At 44.4% G+C, this 19,166-nt stretch overlaps 1 protein-coding gene across 4 annotated transcripts in view; it reads left to right on the top strand.

Annotated features, from left to right (window-relative positions):
- mroh1 (maestro heat-like repeat family member 1) overlaps nt 1-19,166 on the top strand; it is a 144,529-nt gene that overhangs the window by 17,580 nt on the left and 107,783 nt on the right. For all 4 annotated transcript variants that reach the window (XM_069915113.1, XM_069915116.1, XM_069915114.1 and 1 more), the window contains exons 3-6: nt 16,235-16,380; nt 16,957-17,085; nt 17,514-17,676; nt 18,553-18,651. In XM_069915113.1, coding sequence (XP_069771214.1) covers nt 16,235-16,380; nt 16,957-17,085; nt 17,514-17,676; nt 18,553-18,651 — 537 coding nt within the window. The remainder of the gene's footprint in view (nt 1-16,234; nt 16,381-16,956; nt 17,086-17,513; nt 17,677-18,552; nt 18,652-19,166) is intronic.

Here is a 19,166-nt window from a genome sequence, read left to right on the forward strand (position 1 = left end):
GTGTTCGGGGGAGTGTGCTGGTGTCACTGGGAGTGTTTGGGGGAGTGTGCTGGTGTCACCGGGAGTGTTCGGGTGAGTGTGCTGGTGTCACCGGGAGTTTTCGGGGGAGTGTGCTGGTGTCAGCGGGAGTGTTCGGGGGAGTGTGCTGGTGTCACCGGGAGTGGTTGGGGGAGTGTGTTGGTGTCACCGGGAGTGGTTGGAGGAGTGTGCCGGTGTCACCAGGAGCGATCGGGGAAGTGTACCAGTGTCACCGGGAGTGGTTGGGGGAGTGTGCCGGTGTCACCAGGGGCGATCGGGGAAGTGTGCTGGTGTCACTGGGAGTGTTCGGGGGAGTGTGCCGGTGTCACCGGGAGTGTTCTGGGGAGTGTGCTGGTGTCACCAGGAGTGGTTGAGGGAGTGTGCCGGTGTCACCGGGAGTGTTCTGGGGAGTGTGCTGGTGTCACTGGGCGTGTTTGGGTTAGTGTGCCGGTGTCACCGGGTGTGTTCTGGGGAGTGTGCTGGTGTCACCGGGAGTGGTTGAGGGAGTGTGCCGGTGTCACCAGGAGTGGTCAGGGGAGGTTGCCAGTGTCACCAGAAGTGGTCGTGGGAGTGTCCTGGTATCACTGGGAGTGGCTGGGGTGTGTGTGATGGTGTCACCGGGAGTGGTCGGGGGAGTGTGCTGGCGTCATTGGGAGTGGCTAGGGGAGTGTGCTGGTGTCACCGGGAGCGATCGGGAGAGTGTGCTGGTGTCACTGGGAGTGATCAAGGGAGTGTGCTGGTCACTGGGAGTGGCTGGGGGTGTGTGCCGGTGTCACTGGGAGTGATCGGGGGAGTGTGCTGGTCACTGGGAATGGTCAGTCGTGTGCCAGTGTCACCAGGAGTGGTCAGGGGAGGTTGCCAATGTCACCAGGAGTGGTCGGGGGAGTGTCCTGGTATCACTGGGAGTGGCTGGGGGTGTGTGCTGGTGTCACCGGGAGTGGTCGGGGAGTGTGCCGATGTCACTGGGAGCAGTCGGGGGAGTTTGGCGGTGTGCTGGTAATCACTGGGAGCGAAAGGGGAGAGTGCTGGTGTTACCAAGGGTAGAGTTTGTACCGTTGTCACTGGGTGCAGTTGGGAAAATGTGCTGGCATTTTAGTGTCCTCCAACCGTAATCTACTCTAGAAAACTTCAGTGTGTACTGCTGAAATGTTGCTTTTTTTCTTGCACAAAGTGCAACACTGACTATTTATCTATTGAGATTTATTATCTGATTTTATATCTTGGCATTTGTGGAGACAATGTACACGATTTGCATACCTGTGTGGTTGCAGCAAGAATTGCGGTGCATCTGTACATTCTTCTACTTCTGTACATGAAAGTTGCAGGTGTTGAGGTTAGTGTAGAAGGTGGTCATAGGTTACAACAGGATCTAAACACGATACAGAGTTGGGCAGAGAAGTGGCAGATGGAGTTTAATTCGGATAAGTGTGAAGTGATGCATTTTGGAAGGTTGAACTTGAAGGCAGAGTCTTAACAGTGTGGAAAAACTGAGGGACCTTGGGGTCCTAATTCATAGATCTCTCAAGTTTCCTGCCCAGTTTGATAGGGTAGTTATGAAGGCTTATTGTATGCTGGCCTTGGTTAGTTGGGAGATTGAGTTCAAGAGCCTTGGAGTAATGTTGCAGCTATATAAAACTCTGGTTATGCCACACATGCGTTACTGGTTGCATCATTGTCTAGTAGAGAGGGGCCAACAATTAGGACAAGAAAAAATCCAGAGGGTTGTAAACTCAGCCTGCAACATCATGGGCACCAATCTTCACTCCATCGAGGAATCTACAAGAGATGGTGTGTTAAAGCAGCCTCTATCCACAAGGACCCCCCCACCACCACCCAGGCCATGCCTTCTTCACTCTGCTACCATCAGGGAAAAGGTACAGATGCCTAAAGATGAGCATCCAGCGGCACAAGGACAGCTTTTTCCCCACTGCCATCAGGTTCCTGAATAATCAATGAACCAAACACACTGCCTTACTTTGACTTTCCATTGTGACAGAATATAGATATGTTTTTGGGAGGTAAACTAGAGCAGGTTTTTTAGTGTAGGTCACATACAAACACTTTAAAACAGATGGTATTTAAAATACTGGAGCTCTGCTCATGCTAGACATGTCGGGACCATCAGCCTTTGCAAAATCTTTGGAGAGTGCCCAAGAGACTTCACTAATGGATTGTTGTTTACAAAAAGGCAACAGGTGAAATAACTTGTCGGAGCCGCAGATTGCCTGGAGGGGAACTTGCTGTTCTAAGAGGGTCATGTGGTTTTGCAAGCAGAGAGAGTCAAACAGGCTTTCTGTGTGTGTGTTTGTGTGTGAAATAGAGAGAGAGAGAGATCAGTTCTACAGAGTTACAGTTCAGCAGCAGCAACTGGGACTGGAACAGGACAAGCTGGCAAGCTTGTGGAAAACCCCATTTTGAAGATGGGTTGTGAGTGCTTAATTCAGCCTGGTCAAAGCCCTTGTCGTTCATTCAAGAGGAGAGGATTGGCTGTCTAATGTTTCACTTGAAATAAGTGAAACAAAAAGGAACTCTGTGGTGACCTGAAAGAAAGAGGTTATCATCTGGAGAACCCTGAGCAAGTTTCTTCGGCAAGACACTGAAGTGGCTGATGAAAAAAAGGAATCAGTTCTGGCTGTCCAATGTGCAACAAATCTCTGAAAACCAACAAGAACCTTCCTGAGCGGTAACCATTTACCTTTCAAGCACCAAAGCCTGGTGAACTTTATAAATGTTAAATTTTATGCACAGTCTAAGAATTTCCTGCAACCAGTGAACTTGGAGGAATGAGAAGTGAAATTGGACTGTGAATCAAAGAACTTTTCTGAACTTACACGCACATTACATACACATGCACTTAGAATTAGAAGGGGGTTAAGTTAGGTTAGTTAAGTTGATAGAGATAAGTTAAAGTGTGATCCTGTTTTCATGTTTAAAGATAATTAAAAGCAACTTTTGTTTAAGTAACCATTTGTCTTGGTGAATATCTATTGCTGTTGGGTTTTGGGATCCTCTGGCCTCGTAACACCATGCACTATTTTTGTAAGGTGGTTTATATAAATGTTTGCTCTGTGATACTGCCGCAAAAAGAATTGCAACTTGTTCATGTCATTAAATTCTGATTCTTGGAATATTGTGCTCAGTTCTGGTTGCCTCATTGCAGGAAGGATAAGGAAAGAAAAGATGAGGATGAAAGTAGGCCAGCAAATAATATCAAAGAGGATACAAAAAGCTTCTTCAAGTATATAAAGAGGTGAGAGTAGATCTAGGACCACTGGAAAATGATGCTGGAGAAATAATAATGGGAGACAAGGAGATGGTAGAGGAACTAAATGAGTATTTTCATCAGACCTCACTGTGGAAGACACTAGCCATGTGCCAGATGTCAAAGGGTATAAGGGAAGGGAAGTGAGTGCAGTTACTATTGCAAGGGAGAAGGGACTCAGAAAGCTGAGTGGTCTTGGATGGATGTCTCCCGGACCAGATGGATTGCACCCTTGTGTCTTGAAAGAGGGAGAGATTGGGGAAACATTGGTAATGATCTTTCAGGAATCAATAGATTCTGGCATGGTCCCGGAGGACTGAAAAATCTCAGATGTCACCCTGCCATTCAAGAAGTGGAGGAGGCAGCAGAAAGGATTTTGTAGACCGGTTAGCCTGACATCACTGGTTGGGAAGATGTTGGAGTCGATTGGAAAGGATGAGGTTATGGAGAACCTGACAGGATTGGCCAAAGCAGCATGGTTTCCTGAAGGGAAATCTTGCTTGACAAACCTATTGGAATTATTTGAGGAGGTGACAGGCAGGTTGGATAAGGGAGATGCAGTGGATGTTGTGTATTTGGATTTTCAGAAGGCCTTTCACAAGGTGCCACGCATGAGGCTACATAACAAGATAAGAGCCCATGGTGTAACAGGAAAAATCCACCAGTGTGGGTCAAGCATTGTCTGATTGGTAAAGCAGAGAGTTGGATTTCAGGGATTATGGCTGCCAGTTGCTTGTGGTGTTCCAGAGGGGTTGGTGTTGGCACCACTTCGTTTTATGTTGTATATTAATGATTTAGATTATGGAATGAAAGGCTTGGTGGCCAAGTTTGCAGATGATACAAAGTTCATTGGAGGAGCAGGTAGTGTGGAGGAAACTGGGAGGCAGCAGAAGGACTTAGGCAGATTAGGAGAATGGGCAGAGATGTGGTCGAAAAAATAAACAGGCGGAATATTTTTAGAATTGAGATAAAATTGGAAGTCCCCAGGTGCAAAGGGACCTGGGAAACCTCGTGCAGGATAGCCTGAAGGTAAACTTGAAGCTTGAGTCACTGGCATTCATTTCAAGAGGAAGAGAATATAAGAGCAGGGATGAGATGTTGAGGCTTTATAAGGCATTGGTGAGATCTCACGAAGTATTGTGAGCAATTTGGGGTTCCTCATTTCAGAAAGGATATGCTGATGTTGGAGGTTTATAGGATGTTCACAAGGATGATTCAAGGAAGGAAAGGGTTATATTGTAGTAGCTGTTACAAGCCATGGCTATGCAAAGCCTATAGCACAGGAGACTGAGGGACGTGGTCAAAACCCTCTCAGCATATGGTATGTTTGTGATTTGTTTTCCCCGATAGGTCAGTTAAGCTCTTTTGTGGCCAATTAGAGGGCAACGTTGTGGGCCTCGTGCAGCCTGCTGGATCGTCGCATTCACCCTTTATTTTGTGAGGCCCCATGGGGGAGCTGCGAAGGGCCACCACAGTATGAAGAATGTTTGACAGCTCTTGGCCTGTATTCATTGGAATTTAGGAGAATTGGGGGTGGGGGGGGGGGCAAATATCATTGAAACATTTTGAATGTGAAAGGCATAGACAGAGTAGAAAGGTTGTTTCCCATGGTGGGAGAGTTTAGGACAAGAGGGCAAAACTTCAGATTAAAGGGCGTCCATTTAGAATAGAAGAATAGGAATTTCTTCAGCCAGAGAATGGTGAATTTGTTGCCACAGGCAGTTGTGGAAGCAAGGTCATTGGATGTATTTAAGGCAGAGATTGATAGGTTCTTGACCAGCCAGGGGATCAAAGGTTTTATGGGGAGAAGCCGGGCAGTGGGGCTGAGTGGGAAAATGGAGCAGACTTGCTGGGCTGAATGGCCTACTTCTGCTCCTATGTATCACAGTACCTCTGGATATGACAATGTGTTATTGTTGTCATCATCTGGCTGGACTGCTCACCAAACAAACTTTCTCACTGCTCCATGGAACATTACTGAATAGAAACACGCCCTTTGACCCTTCTAGTCTGTGCTCAACTATTATTCTGCCTCGTTCCCATACCCCTTCATACCCCTCCGATACATGTACCTGTGCATAGAACATTACAACACAGAAAACAGGCCTTTCGGTCCTGCTAGTCTGTGCTGAGCTATTCTGCCTCATCCCACTGACCTGCACCCAGTCCACAGCCCTCCATTCTTAAGTAAATCTCCTCTCCACTCTTTCAATTTTATTGATACTTTTTCTGTAGTTAGGTGACCAAAAGTGCACACTTTCCTCCAAATTTGCCCCCACCAGTGTCTTAAACAACTTTATACCATAACATCCCACCTCCTGTACTCAATACTTAGGCTGATATGCCAAAAGCTCTCTTTGCAACCCTGTCCACCTGTGATGCCACTTTCAGGGAACTCTGTATCTGTATTCCCAGATCCCTCTGTTCTACCGCACTCCTCAGTGTCCGACCATTTACTGTGTACGTCCTTTCATGGTTTATCCTCACATTTGTCTGCATTAAATTCCATCAGCCATTTTCCAGCCCATTTTTCCAGCTGGTCCAGATCCCTCTGCAACCTTTGAAAACCTTCACTGTCCACAACGCCTCCAATCTTAGTGTCATCCAGATTGTTGATATAGATGATAAACAGCAATGGTCTCAGCACCAATCCCTGCGGCACACCACTAATCATAGGCCTCCAGTCTGAGAAGCATCATCAACCACCACTTTACCGCATTACCAACGTCGAACCCAGTTGACTACCTCATCATGAATACTGAGTGTCTGAACCTCCCATGGTGGGACCTTGTCAAAGGCCTAACTAAAGTAGGCAACTTCCACAGTCTTTCCTTTATCAACTTTCCTGGTAACCTCTTTGAAAATCTCTGGAAGATCTGTTAATCATGACCCTATCACACACAAAGCCATGTTGACTACTCCATACCAGTTTCTTGCTATCCAAATAATTGTAAATCTCTTAGAACACCTTCCAATCATTTACCTACAACTGATAATCAGGCTCACTGGGTTATTTTTGTTGCCTTATAAATTACAGAACAATATAAAGGTAAAGGTTCCATTCTTGTCACGTAATCTACGTTTAGAATGTAACATACATGAAATTCTTTAACTTTTGTCTACCCTAAGGCAGGCAGAGAGTCGCCACTTTGTCCAGAAACCTACAGCGCCTGGTGTTCCTACGCGGTGTCCCCTCCCAAGTACTGACCAGGCCTGAGCCTGTTTAGCTTCTGAGATCAGACAATCTCAGGCATATTCAGGCTTTTAGGCTTCCCTATCCTCCAGGGCCTCACCTGTGGCTTGAGGGCATTTATATCTGCTAGAAGTCCTGAAATTTCTCAAGTGTCTGAAGGTTGCTATTCAACTCATATCTTTACAAGTTTTACAAGGTGACCTTGATTAGAGGGAGGGGATAGATTAGATTTAGTTTGGTTTTTATTATGTTTTTTTCTTTTTATTAGATTAACTTGTTAAATATGGTTGTCATTAATCATATCATTAAATTAGACAGAATTTACCCTTTGTTTAGATCTTCTAATGTAGTTTTACTTATTTTCTATCCAGAATTATTTTTAAGGAAATATTGTTAAATAAACAAATATGGATAGGTTTTTGATTTATTTATATTTAATTTGTGACATGTACATGATGGGACCTGCTCTCTGTTTCATTTAGAAGATTTTGTATGTAGGATTTTTATGTTAAACTCGATAAAAAATATTAAAAAAAAACCCCCTGCAATTTCTGCACTATCCTCCTTCAAGGTCTGAGGGAATATATTTTCAGGCCCTGGGGATTTATCCACTTTTATTTGCTTTAAGACAGCAAGCATCTCCTTCTCTTTAATCTGCATCAGTTCCATTTCCTTTGTGCCAGATTCCTGAGTAAATACAGATGCAAAACAACTTATTGAAGATCTCTCCCACCTCTTCTGGCTCCATACAAAGCCGACCACTCTGATTTTCAAGGGGACCAATTTTGTCCTTTACTGTCCTTTTCCTCTTAATATACCTGTGAGGCCCTTAAAATTTTCCTTCACGTTGTCTGTCAAAGCAACCTCATGTCTTCTTCTAGCCTTCCTGGTTTCCCTCAAGTTTTTTTGTGCATTTTTGTTTATAGTCTTCGAGTTCCTCATTTACTCCTTGTTGCCTATATTTACTTTGCTTGTCACTCTTCTTAACCAGGTTCCCCATACTGCATCCCTTTAAAAACCAATGTTCCCTGTGCCTTCTAACCTTGCCTTTAATCCTGGCAGGAACATACAAACTCTGTACTCGCAAAATCTCACCTTTGAAGACCTTCCACTGAACCCAATCCACGCGTTCTAGATCATTTCCACAATCTCAACCCACAGTCCAGAGCCATCCTTATCCATAATTACCTTGAAAATATGGTGGGTCTGATTGGCTGCAGTAAGAATGTAGGAGGAGTCGTTGGGGCTCTTGATGATAGATGAGTGGTGGCTGAGGGTGTGTCTAGTTCCAATGGGCTGAAGGGCCTGTTTCCATGCTCTGAGAATAACCTTTTGTTTGGAACTATAGTTTAATCTGTGTCTCAGCAGTTTACACATCACTAGGACAGTTTTGGAGGAAGTTACTGCAATCTATTTTGAACGGTGAGATTTTGATTTTCAAAGGAGTGTAACACGAAAGTCTGTAAATGCTGTGATTATAGTAAAAATGCAGAAATGCCGGAGGAACTCGCAGGGTCCATGTGAGGTAAAGAGATATAACTGGCATTTCAGGCCTGAGCCCTTCGGAATTAAAAGGCTGGAGAGAAGGCTTCTTTCTGCTTCTCCCAACAGCTCCTTCCCCTCCACCATTAGATTTATGAATGGACCACAGGCACCACCTCAACTTTTTTTCTCTGTTGCACTAATTTATTTTTGAGCTAGTGCATTTACAGAAGTAATTTATAGCCATTTTTGCATCTGTAATGCACAATACTGCTGCCTCAAAACTGCAGATTTCACATGACAATAAACCTGATTCTGGCTGCCTTGAAGAAGAGCTCAGGCCCGAAACGCCAGCTGTGTATCTTTACCTCCTATGGACACTTTGAGACCTGCTGAGTTCCTTCATTGTTTTTACTTGCTATTCGAAGGGTCCTGGGTGTTTTTGTCCACAACTCCAAAGAGTTCATAGTAAAATCATATTGCTGAAGAAATTCAGCAGATACTTAATATCGCAAAGATAAAGATACTTACCCAATATGACGAGGGGCTCAAGGCTGAAATATTGATTATGAAAGATACTGTTTCAACTGCCGAATTTCTCCAGCTTTGTGTTTTTACTTCAACCATGGTATCTGCAGACTTTCGTGTTTTACTTCAGCACAAGACCAGGTACTTTGGTCCATGTTGAGGGAAGGGAACTAGAAGGATGAACCAGTTGGTGAAAGGTTAGATGGTCTGTAGAGGGAGGCTATGTATGAGGAAAGACAGGCAGCGGATGAAAGACAAATGGAGTTTGCTCAATGGGTTGAAATGTGTTTGCTATAATGCAAGGAGTATTAGGAACATTCTCCCTTTTCTCTCTCTCTCTTTTTTTTTTAAATTTTTTATTTTTCACACCATAAATCGCATTAGCCATGATATACACTATTTCTTTTTTCCTTTTCTCTCTCTCTCCATGCATAGAGCCATCATCCCTCCTTCTGTTTGCTGGTGTCCCCTCCCTCCCTCCCATCTCCATCTATTACCTCCTGCCCGCGGGACCGTACTGTCCCTCCCCTCCACAATTTTATTCAGGTGCCTGTCTACATTTTTTCATACCTTGTTGAGCTCAAGTCCAAAATGTTGATTATGTATCTTTACCTTTACTATGCACTGTTTGACCTGGTGTGTTTCTCCCGGTTTGTGTTTTTACTTCAACCTCTGCGTCTGCAGACTTTTGTGTTTCACTCCTTTCTAAGAGTTCACGTTGCATGTGAAGGAGGCACAGAGTCATCAATCCGTATAATGTCCATGCCAACCAAGGTGCCCACCATTTGGCCCATATCCCTCTGAACCTTTTCTGTCCAAGTCCCTGTCCAAACCTTGTAATTGTACCAACTATCACTTCCTCTGGCAGCTTGTTCCATGCACCCACCACCCTTGAAGTGGAAAAACCGACCAGAGCAAGAACAATTCAATGTAGGAGTGAAGGTGTTTTGCTCCAATTATATAGAGCAGCCATTCTCTTTTTTATTTTTTTATTTTTCACACCATAAATCACATTAGCCATGATACACACTTTTTCCTTTTCACACATATACAGTGACATTTTCTCCCCCCCACCTCCCTCCTCCCAACCCACCCCCCCACCCCCCCTCCCATCCATTTAAGGTATACAATCTAGGATACATTAAACCAGTCAGACAATGTTGTCACTCAACAAAAATACACCAGAAATTCTACTGAGTCCATTCTTTTCTTTCCTTCTCCTTCCATCAACTTAGGTAATGATTGTCCCCGGTAGGTTTTCGCTATTGTATTTAATGTAAGGCTCCCATATTTGTTCGAATATTTCAATATTATTTCTTAAACTATATGTTATTTTTTCTAATGGAATACATTTATTCATTTCTATATACCATTGTTGTATTTTCAAATTATCTTCCGATTTCCAGGTTGACATAATACATTTTTTTGCTACGGCTAGAGCTATCTTAACAAATCTTTTTTGTGCATCCTCCAAATCAATTCCAAATTCTTTGTTTTTTATGTTACTTAGGAGAAAGATCTCTGGATTCTTTGGTATATTGTTTTCTGTTATTTTATTTAATATCTGATTGAGATCTTCCCAAAATTTTTCTACTTTCTCACATGTCCAGATTGCATGAATTGTTGTTCCCATTTCTTTTTTACATCGAAAACATCTATCAGATACTGTTGGGTCCCATTTATTTAACTTTTGAGGTGTAATGTATAGCCTGTGTATCCAGTTATATTGTATCATACGTAGCCTCGTATTTATTGTATTTCTCATCGTTCCAGAACATAATTTCTCCCATGTTTCCTTTTTTATCTTTATATTTAAATCTTGTTCCCATTTTTGTTTAGTTTTACCATTTGTTTCCTCATTCTCCTTTTCTTGCAGTTTAATATACATATTTGTTATAAATCTTTTGATTATCATTGTATCTGTAATCACATATTCAAGGTTACTTGCCTCTGGCAAACTCAAACTGCTTCCTAATTTGTCCTTCAAGTAGGATCTCAATTGGTAATATGCCAGCGCTGTATCTTGAGTTATATTGTACTTATCTTTCATTTGTTCAAAGGATAAGAATCTATTTCCTGAAAAACAATTTTCTATTCTTTTAATCCCTTTTTTTTCCCATTCTCTAAAGGAAAGGTTATCTATTGTAAAAGGGAGTAACTTGTTTTGCGTCAATATTAGTTTTGGTAATTGATAATTTGTTTTATTTCTTTCTACATGAATCTTCTTCCAAATATTGAGGAGATGATGTAATACTGGAGAACTTCTATGTTGTACCAATTTTTCATCCCATTTATATAATATGTGTTCAGGTATCTTTTCCCCTATTTTATCTAATTCTAATCTCGTCCAGTCTGGTTTTTCCCTTGTTTGATAAAAATCTGATAGGTATCTTAATTGTACGGCTCTATAATAATTTTTGAAGTTTGGCAATTGTAAGCCTCCTTGTTTATACCATTCTGTTAATTTATCTAGTGCTATCCTCGGTTTCCGCCCTCTCCATAAAAATTTCCTTATTATTTTCTTCAACTCCTTGAAGAATTTTTCTGTCAGTTGTATTGGCAATGCCTGAAATAAGTATAATATCCTTGGAAAAATGTTCATTTTAATACAGTTTATCCTTCCTATTAGTGTTAGTGGCAAATCTTTCCAATGCTCTAAATCGTCCTGTAATTTTTTCATTAGTGGATAATAATTAAGTTTATATAGTTGGCCGAGATTTTTGTTTATTTGTACACCTAGGTATCTTATTGCCTGCATTTGCCATCTAAATGGAGATTCCTTCTTAAATTTTGAGAAGTCCGCATTATTCATAGGCATTACTTCACTTTTATTTACGTTTATCTTGTAACCCGACACTTCTCCATATTCCTTCATTTTCTTATATAATTCTTTTATTGATAGTTCTGGTTCTGTTAAGTACACTATAACATCATCCGCAAATAGACTGATTTTATATTCCTTGTCTTTTATTTTTATTCCTTTTATATTATTATCTATTCTTATCAATTCTGCTAGTGGTTCTATAGCTAACGCAAACAATAAAGGTGATAGTGGGCATCCCTGCCGCGTTGACCTGCTTAAGTTAAATTGCTTTGATACATGTCCATTTACTGTCACTTTCGCTAACGGTCCCTTATATAATGCTTTAATCCAATTAATATACTTCTCCGGTAAACTGAATTTTTGCAATACTTTGAACAAATAATTCCATTCTACTCTGTCAAAGGCCTTCTCTGCGTCTAAAGCAACTGCTACTGTAGGTGCTTTATTTCCTTCTACTGCATGAATTAAGTTAATCAATTTACAAATATTGTCTGTTGTGCGTCTTTTTTTGATAAATCCAGTTTGGTCTAAATTTACCATTTTCGGTACATGCTCTGCTAATCTGTTTGCTAATTGTTTAGCTATTATGTTATAATCTGTGTTTAGTAAAGATATTGGTCTATATGACGCTGGTGAGAGTGGATCTTTCCCTTGCTTTAGAATTACTGTAATTATTGCTGTTTTACATGAATCTGGTAAGCTTTGTGTTTCATCAATCTGGTTGATTACATCCAGGAGGGACGGAATTAATAAGTCTTTAAATGTTTTGTAGAATTCTATTGGGAATCCATCCTCTCCTGGTGTCTTATTATTTGGTAATTTTTTTATTATCTCTTGTATTTCTACTATTCCAAATGGTTCTGTTAATTTATTTTGTTCCTCTATTTGTTGTTTTGGTAGTTCAATTTTAGTCAGAAATTCATCTATTTTCCCTTCTTTCCCTTCTTTTTCAGTTCGGTATAATTGTTCATAGAATTCTCTAAAGTTTTCCTTAATTTCTTTTGGATTATATGTAATTTGTTTGTCTTTTTTCCTTGATGCCAATACCATTTTCTTAGCTTGTTCTGTCTTAAGCTGCCATGCTAGGATTTTGTGTGTTTTTTCACCCAGTTCATAATATTTCTGTTTTGTCTTCATTATATTTTTCTCCACCTTATATGTTTGTAGTGTTTCATATTTTATTTTTTTATCCGCCAATTCTCTTCTTTTAGTTGTATCTTCCTTCATTGCTAATTTTTTTTCTATATTTACTATTTCCCTTTCCAACTGCTCTGTTTCCTGATTATAGTCCTTCTTCATCTTGGTTACATAACTTATTATTTGCCCTCTAATGAATGCTTTCATTGCGTCCCATAGTATAAACTTATCTTCCACTGATTCCGTATTTATTTCAAAATACATTTTAATTTGTTTTTCAATAAATTCTCTAAAATCCTGCCTTTTAAGTAACATGGGGTTTAATCTCCATCTATACATTCTTGGAGGGATGATCTCTAGCTTTACTGTCAATATTAAGGGTGAATGGTCCGATAGTATTTTTTTTCCCAGTTTTATCCATATTTGAATCCAAATTCAGGTTGAAATCCCCTCCTATTAATATGTTCCCTTGCGCATTTGCTACCTTCAAAAAGATATCTCGCATAAACTTCTGATCTTCTTCGTAAGGTGAATATACATTGAGTAGATTCCAAAACTCCGAATATATCTGACATTTTATCATTACATATCTCCCTGCTGGATCTATTATTTCCTCTTCTATTTTAAATGGCACATTTTTACTAATTAATATAGCCACTCCTGTTGCTTTTGAATTATACGATGCTGCTGTTACATGTCCTACCCAATCTCTCTTTAATTTCTTGTGCTCCAATTCAGTTAAGTGTGTTTCTTGCACAAATGCTATATCAATTTTTTCTGTTTTCAGTAAATTTAGCAGTTTCTTCCTTTTAATTTGGTTATGTATTCCATTAATATTCAAAGTCATATAGTTCAGCGTAGCCATTTTATACTTTGTTTATCTTCCCTTTCCGTTTCTCCATCATTACCTTTCCTTCTTATCCATTTCTGTTTTCTTGTTTTAAACCCTTTATAAGACAACATTCCTAAAACATCAAACATTTTCCTTATTCTCCTATTTAAAACTTCTTTAGCCCCAATCTCCCCTTCCCCTCCTGAGTTGTCCTTTATCCCTTGTCGGACAACTACATCTCCCCTCTCCATTTAGGTTTGTGAATTCACTCGCAAGCGTCAGCTGATTTTGCAGTGACCGCAACTCCCCCCCACCCAGCCCCCCCCAGAAAAGATTTCACTTTTCATATGTAACAAAGGTCACTCTTTTAGTTCCCTCCTTATTCCCTCTATTCCATTTCCTTCCCTTATTAATTCTTGTCTATACTATCTATATTTTCCTCTAAATACGGATACATTCACGTATGCACATTATACATATACACACATATACCTCATAACCCACATACATATAAATCGTGGTCATTTTTACTCTCATTACACGTCTTCATCCCTCAGTCTATTTTGTAATTGTTCTGCAAATTTTCGTGCTTCTTCTGGATCCGAGAATAGTCTGTTTTGTTGTCCTGGAATAAATATTTTCAATACCGGTGGATGCTTTAGTATAAATTTATACCCTTTCTTCCATAAAATCGCCTTTGCTGTATTGAACTCCTTTCTCTTCTTTAGGAGTTCAAAACTTATATCTGGATAAATGAAGATTTTTTGCCCTTTGTACTCCAGTGGCTTGTTGCCCTCTCTTACTTTTTCCATTGTCTTCTCCAGTACCTTTTCTCTTGTAGTATATCTTAGGAATTTTACTAAAATAGATCTTGGTTTTTGTTGTGGTTGTGGTTTAAAGGCCAATGCTCTATGTGCCCTTTCTATTTCCATTTCTTGCTGTAGTTCTGGACATCCTTGGATCCTAGGGATCCAATCTTTTATAAACTCTCTCATATTCTTGCCTTCTTCATCTTCCTTAAGGCCCACTATCTTCATGTTATTTCTTCTGTTATAATTTTCCATTATATCTATTTTCTGAGCTAACAGTTCTTGTGTCTCTATAACTTTTTTATTAGATTCCTCTAATTTCTTTTTTAAGTCCTCCACCTCCATTTCTACTGCTGCTTCTCATTCTTGCACCTTGTCCATTCTTTTTCCCATTTCTGTTAAGGTCATATCTATTTTATTCATTTTCTCTTCTGTGTTGTTTATTCTTCTTAAATCACTAAATTCTTGCGCTTGCCATTCTTTAAATGACTCCATGTATCCTTTAATAAGAGAAAGTATATCCTTTATCTTGCCTTTCCCTTCTTCTTCTATTTCACTGTACTCTTCCTCTTCTTCTTCCTCTGGGTTGGCCATCTGTTGTTTCTTTGTTGCCCTTTTCTTCTCTTCTTTCTTGTTTTCGTTGTCTTCTGTGTTCTCCTCTTGCTGCAGCTGTTCTGCAGCTGTCATTGCCGGCTGTGGAGATCGACTCCCCAGCTGGTCACCCCTCCCGTCGGTGTGTTTTTTTTCATGCGCGGTTGCGCACTTTTCCTCGGCTCAGCGAGCCATTTTTGTAGTCCACTTTCTACCGACCTGAGGGAGCGGGTTTCTCTCTCCACCGCGGGCCTCTTCGAACAGGTAAGGCCTTCTCCTTCTTCCTCCGTTGTCTTCTCTTCCTCTCTTCTTACCGTTGGTTTTGATTTTTCTTTTTTGTCGCCATCTTCTTTCCACCTTTATACTCACTTTTCTTTAACTTTTATTTCTGTGCCTTTGTGTTTTCCTTTGTTTTTTTTGACTTTTCTGGAGAGGGCTGGAGTTCACCGTCCGGCCACTACTCCATCACGTGACTCCCCCAGAGCAGCCATTCTCAACCGGGTTCACAGCACATTTACGTGGGGTCACGGACTGAAATCAAAAAATATTTTAAAGTTTTTTATGCAGTCGGTAGGAGAGAAGTTGGGAAGAAGCCGACCAAGACTGACTGCTTCACAGGGAAGGGGGCCCGTAAACTTTGATCAGATCCCTAATGGGCTATAACTAAAAGACAAAAGGTTGAGAATGGATGCTGTAGGATGTGAACAAATCCTCTCCAATGGTATTGAGTCCCAAAGGAGGGTAGACTGTTGGTCCCAAGAACCATGAGGGCTCATTCTTGAGAACTGTCCAATTGTTATATTCCTTGTTAAGTCAGAAATGAACAATTTCAATGGGGAGTCATTAATATTTATATACTGATTTCCACTAAGTAGTTACAATGGTACAGATTCACAATGTCCCACATCTGATGGTTAGGTTTGATGTCCAAAAAGCATCAACCTATGTTACATGGGTTGATGAAGTGTTTTGCAATAGAAGAGATTGTCCTTATCAGTTTCCAAAGCAAATCTCTTTAAGTGACCTTCCACTGTGAACTGGCAGCTAAGTTCTTAAAGACACAGGAACTGGAGTCAGCCATTCAGCCTGTTGTGCCTGGTCCACCATTCAATGAGATCAGGCCAATCCAGCTGTGGACTCAGCTTCACTTACACGCCTGTTCCCCTGAATTCCCCGAGTGTGCAAAAATCTACCTAGTGGGGGAGTGGGGTGATGAGAAGGAGGGGTGGTGGGAGAGTGGGGTTGAGGAAAGGGAGAGTAGAGAGGTGTGGAAATTGGTTCTGGGGGAGTCGGATTGTGGGGAGGTGGAGTAGGGAAGTGTGTGGGGCAGAGTGGAACAGGGGGAGGGGGGCAGGGAAGAGTGTGGGGCAAACAGAGGCAGGAGAGAGTACAGGGAAAAAAGGGGGCAGGGAAGGGTGGAGCAGGGGGAGAGAGAGGGGCAGAAAGGGTAGGGGGAGAGGGAGGCGTGGAGGGAGAGAAGGGTATGGAGGGGGAGAGGATTTGAGGTGTTAGCAGGGTATTCACGCTGCCCTCGCGCTGACCTTCCTGTGTTCCATAGCATTCTCTGTGGCCCTGATTGACGCTGCTCTGGACAAAGATGAGGCGGTGGGGAGGGAGATTGCACGATCACTACAGATATTGGGCAGCCATAACCCTGGCCTGGTGCTGCAGGCCTGCCACCGCTATCTCACCCAGCAGACCAAGGTAAGGAGGGTGGGCCATCCTGGCACCCTTTACACACTCCCCTGTCCACCGCTTCCCATGCCCTGCTTCCCCCACCCCACTTTCCCTGCCCCACTGATGCCCCTTTTCCAATTCTGCTACCCAACTGGTATCTATCGCCCACTCCCCTGCCCCACTGCTACCCATCCCCTGCTCCCCTGCTACCCTCGCCCTGCTTCCCCTGCCCCATTGGTACCCCTTCCCTGCTTCCCCCTCACCACCAGTACCCCTCCCCTCTCTCCCCCGTCCACCAGTACCCTTCCCCCCACTCCCGGTATCTGTCAACTTTAGGAAGGTGGGCTTTGCCTAGTACCGCTCCCCCTCGTTTGGTTCCCCTCCACTGTCTACCCCCCAACTGATGTGAACCCCTCCCCCATGTGTCTTTGGGACATCCCCTCCCACCGTGTCCCCTTTCCTCCGGTCACCCCATGGTGATCCTGTGGAGACCCCCCTGCCTTTGTGGTGACCCCCTCTCTTGCACCCCAATGACCCCCCTCTCCCCATGACCCTGTAGTGATTCCCCTCCTCCGGTAACTCTGCGGCTTGCTGTGCCCCCAGCTGTCGGCGGTCCACCGTGCCGTTGTGTTGCGCTGCATGGAGACCATCGTGAAGGAAGTCGGGAAGCTGGAGTTGGACGTGGCCCGGAAGGTCATCGCCCTCGCCTCGGCGGAGCTGACCCGCAGCAAGGTGTCGTGTTCCCCTCCCCCCCTGGGGTGTCAGCGGGGAAGGATGGGGGAGAGTGTGGTGCCGGTGGTGGAGAGCAGGGGAGGGTGGGAGAGGACGAAGATATCGTCGGGGGAGTGCAGGGTAATGGAGGTGGAGGGGGGTGCTGGTGGAGGAGGGTGGGGTGTCATTGGCGCAGGGAAAGGTAGGGTGGGGTGTCGGCAGGGGAGGGTAGAGGAATACGAGGTGTGGGCAGTAAAGGGTGAGTGAGGGCTGGGGAGGGTGGGTGCCAGTGATGGGGGAGTGAGCGTGAGGTGTCGGCGGGAGATGGTAGGGAGGCTGAAGTATTGGTAGCAGAGGGTGAGTGAGGACGGGGGAAGTTGGGGTGTCGCGGGGGAGAGAAAGGTAGGGTGGGTGGGGGAGGTACTGACGACCCATCCCTCTGTGTGCAGGACGTCTTGCCACAGTGGCAAGGGGCAGCCAGCCGGCTGCTCGTGGCCCTGGGCTGTAGCTTCATCAATGAGGTGATGGAGGAGGTTCTGCACAAGTTTCAGCCCGGTATCCTCCCCCACATCTACGTGGTCATCACTCTTGGCACCCTGGCTACCGCCAATGGTAAGGCAGGAGCAGGATGCAACCTGGCAGTGTTCCTGACCCCTTTCCTTCATCCCCTTCACTCCTGGCCCCCCTCATCCCCATCACTCCTGGCCCCCCTCATTCCCTCCACACCCGGCCCCCCTCATCCTCTTCATACCTGCCCCCCCTCCACACCCGGACCCCTCATCCCTTCCTCGACACCCGGACCCTTCATCCCCACCACACCCAGACCCCCTCATCCCCTCCACACCCGGCCACCCTCATCCCCTCCACACCCGGCCCCCCTCATCCCCTCCACTCCCGCCCCCCCATTCCCTCCACACCCGGCCCCCCCTCATCCCCTTCATACCTTTCCCCCCTCCACACCCGGACCCCTCATCCCCTCCTCGTCTCCTGGCCCCCCTCCACACCCGGACTTTTCATCCCCTCCACACCCGGAATCCCTTATCTCTTCCACAATGGGACCCCCTCAACCCCTCCATACCCAGACCCCATCTCCTCCACACCCGGCCCCCCTCATCCCCTTCACACCAGACCCCCCTCATCCCCTTCTCACCCGGACCCCCTCATCCCCTTCACACCCGCCCCCTCATCCTCTTTACACCTGGCCCCCCCTTATCCCCTCCTCCACACCCAGATCCTTCATCCCCTCCTCTACACGTGGATCCCTTGTCCCCACCACACCTGGACCCCCTCATCCCTTCCTCCACACCCGGACCCCTCATCCCCTCCTCCACACCCGGACCCCTCATCCTCTCCACACCCAGGTCCCAATCCCGCCGTCCCATGTCTCCTCATCTGCTCCCCTCCCATCGCCCCTTTCAAACCCCCAATGTGCCCCCTCTCCCCCACACCCACTGCTCTGTGCTAACCTGCTCACGGTTTGTTTCCCAGTGTACGGCATGGTGCCCTTCCTCACTGCCATCCTGGCAACCATGCTGCCCATGTTGCCAATGGCAAAGCAAGATTCCATGAAATTGGCCTTCACCACAGGTAAGTGAGGGACATGCGGAGGGAGATTCACTGTGTCTGACCCTGGGAGTGAGTGATGGGATGGAGTGGAGGGAGGTTCACTCTGTGTCTGACCCTGGGAGTATGAGATGGGATGGTGCGGAGGGAGCTTCATTCTGTGTCTGACCCCGAGAGTGTGTGATGGGATGGTGTAGAGGGAGCTTCATTCTGTGTCTGACCCCGAGAGTGTGTGATGGAATGGTATAGTGGGAGCTTCACTCTGTGTCTGACCCTGGGAGTATGTGATGGGATGGTGCAGAGGGAGTTTCACTCTTGAGTCTGACCCCAGGAGTGTGTGATGGGATGGTGCAGAGGGAACTTCACTCTGTGTCTGACCCCGGGAGTATGTGATGGGATGGTGCAGAGGGAGTTTCACTCTTGAGTCTGACCCCAGGAGTGTGTGATGGGATGGTGCGGAGGGAGCTTCACTCTGTCTGGCCCTGGGAGTGCATGATGGGATACCTGAGTTTCACCAGCATGTTTGTGTATTTGACTTG

This window comes from Narcine bancroftii, chromosome 1 (genome assembly GCF_036971445.1).
Source record: "Narcine bancroftii isolate sNarBan1 chromosome 1, sNarBan1.hap1, whole genome shotgun sequence".
Classification (NCBI taxonomy): Eukaryota; Metazoa; Chordata; class Chondrichthyes; order Torpediniformes; family Narcinidae; genus Narcine; species Narcine bancroftii.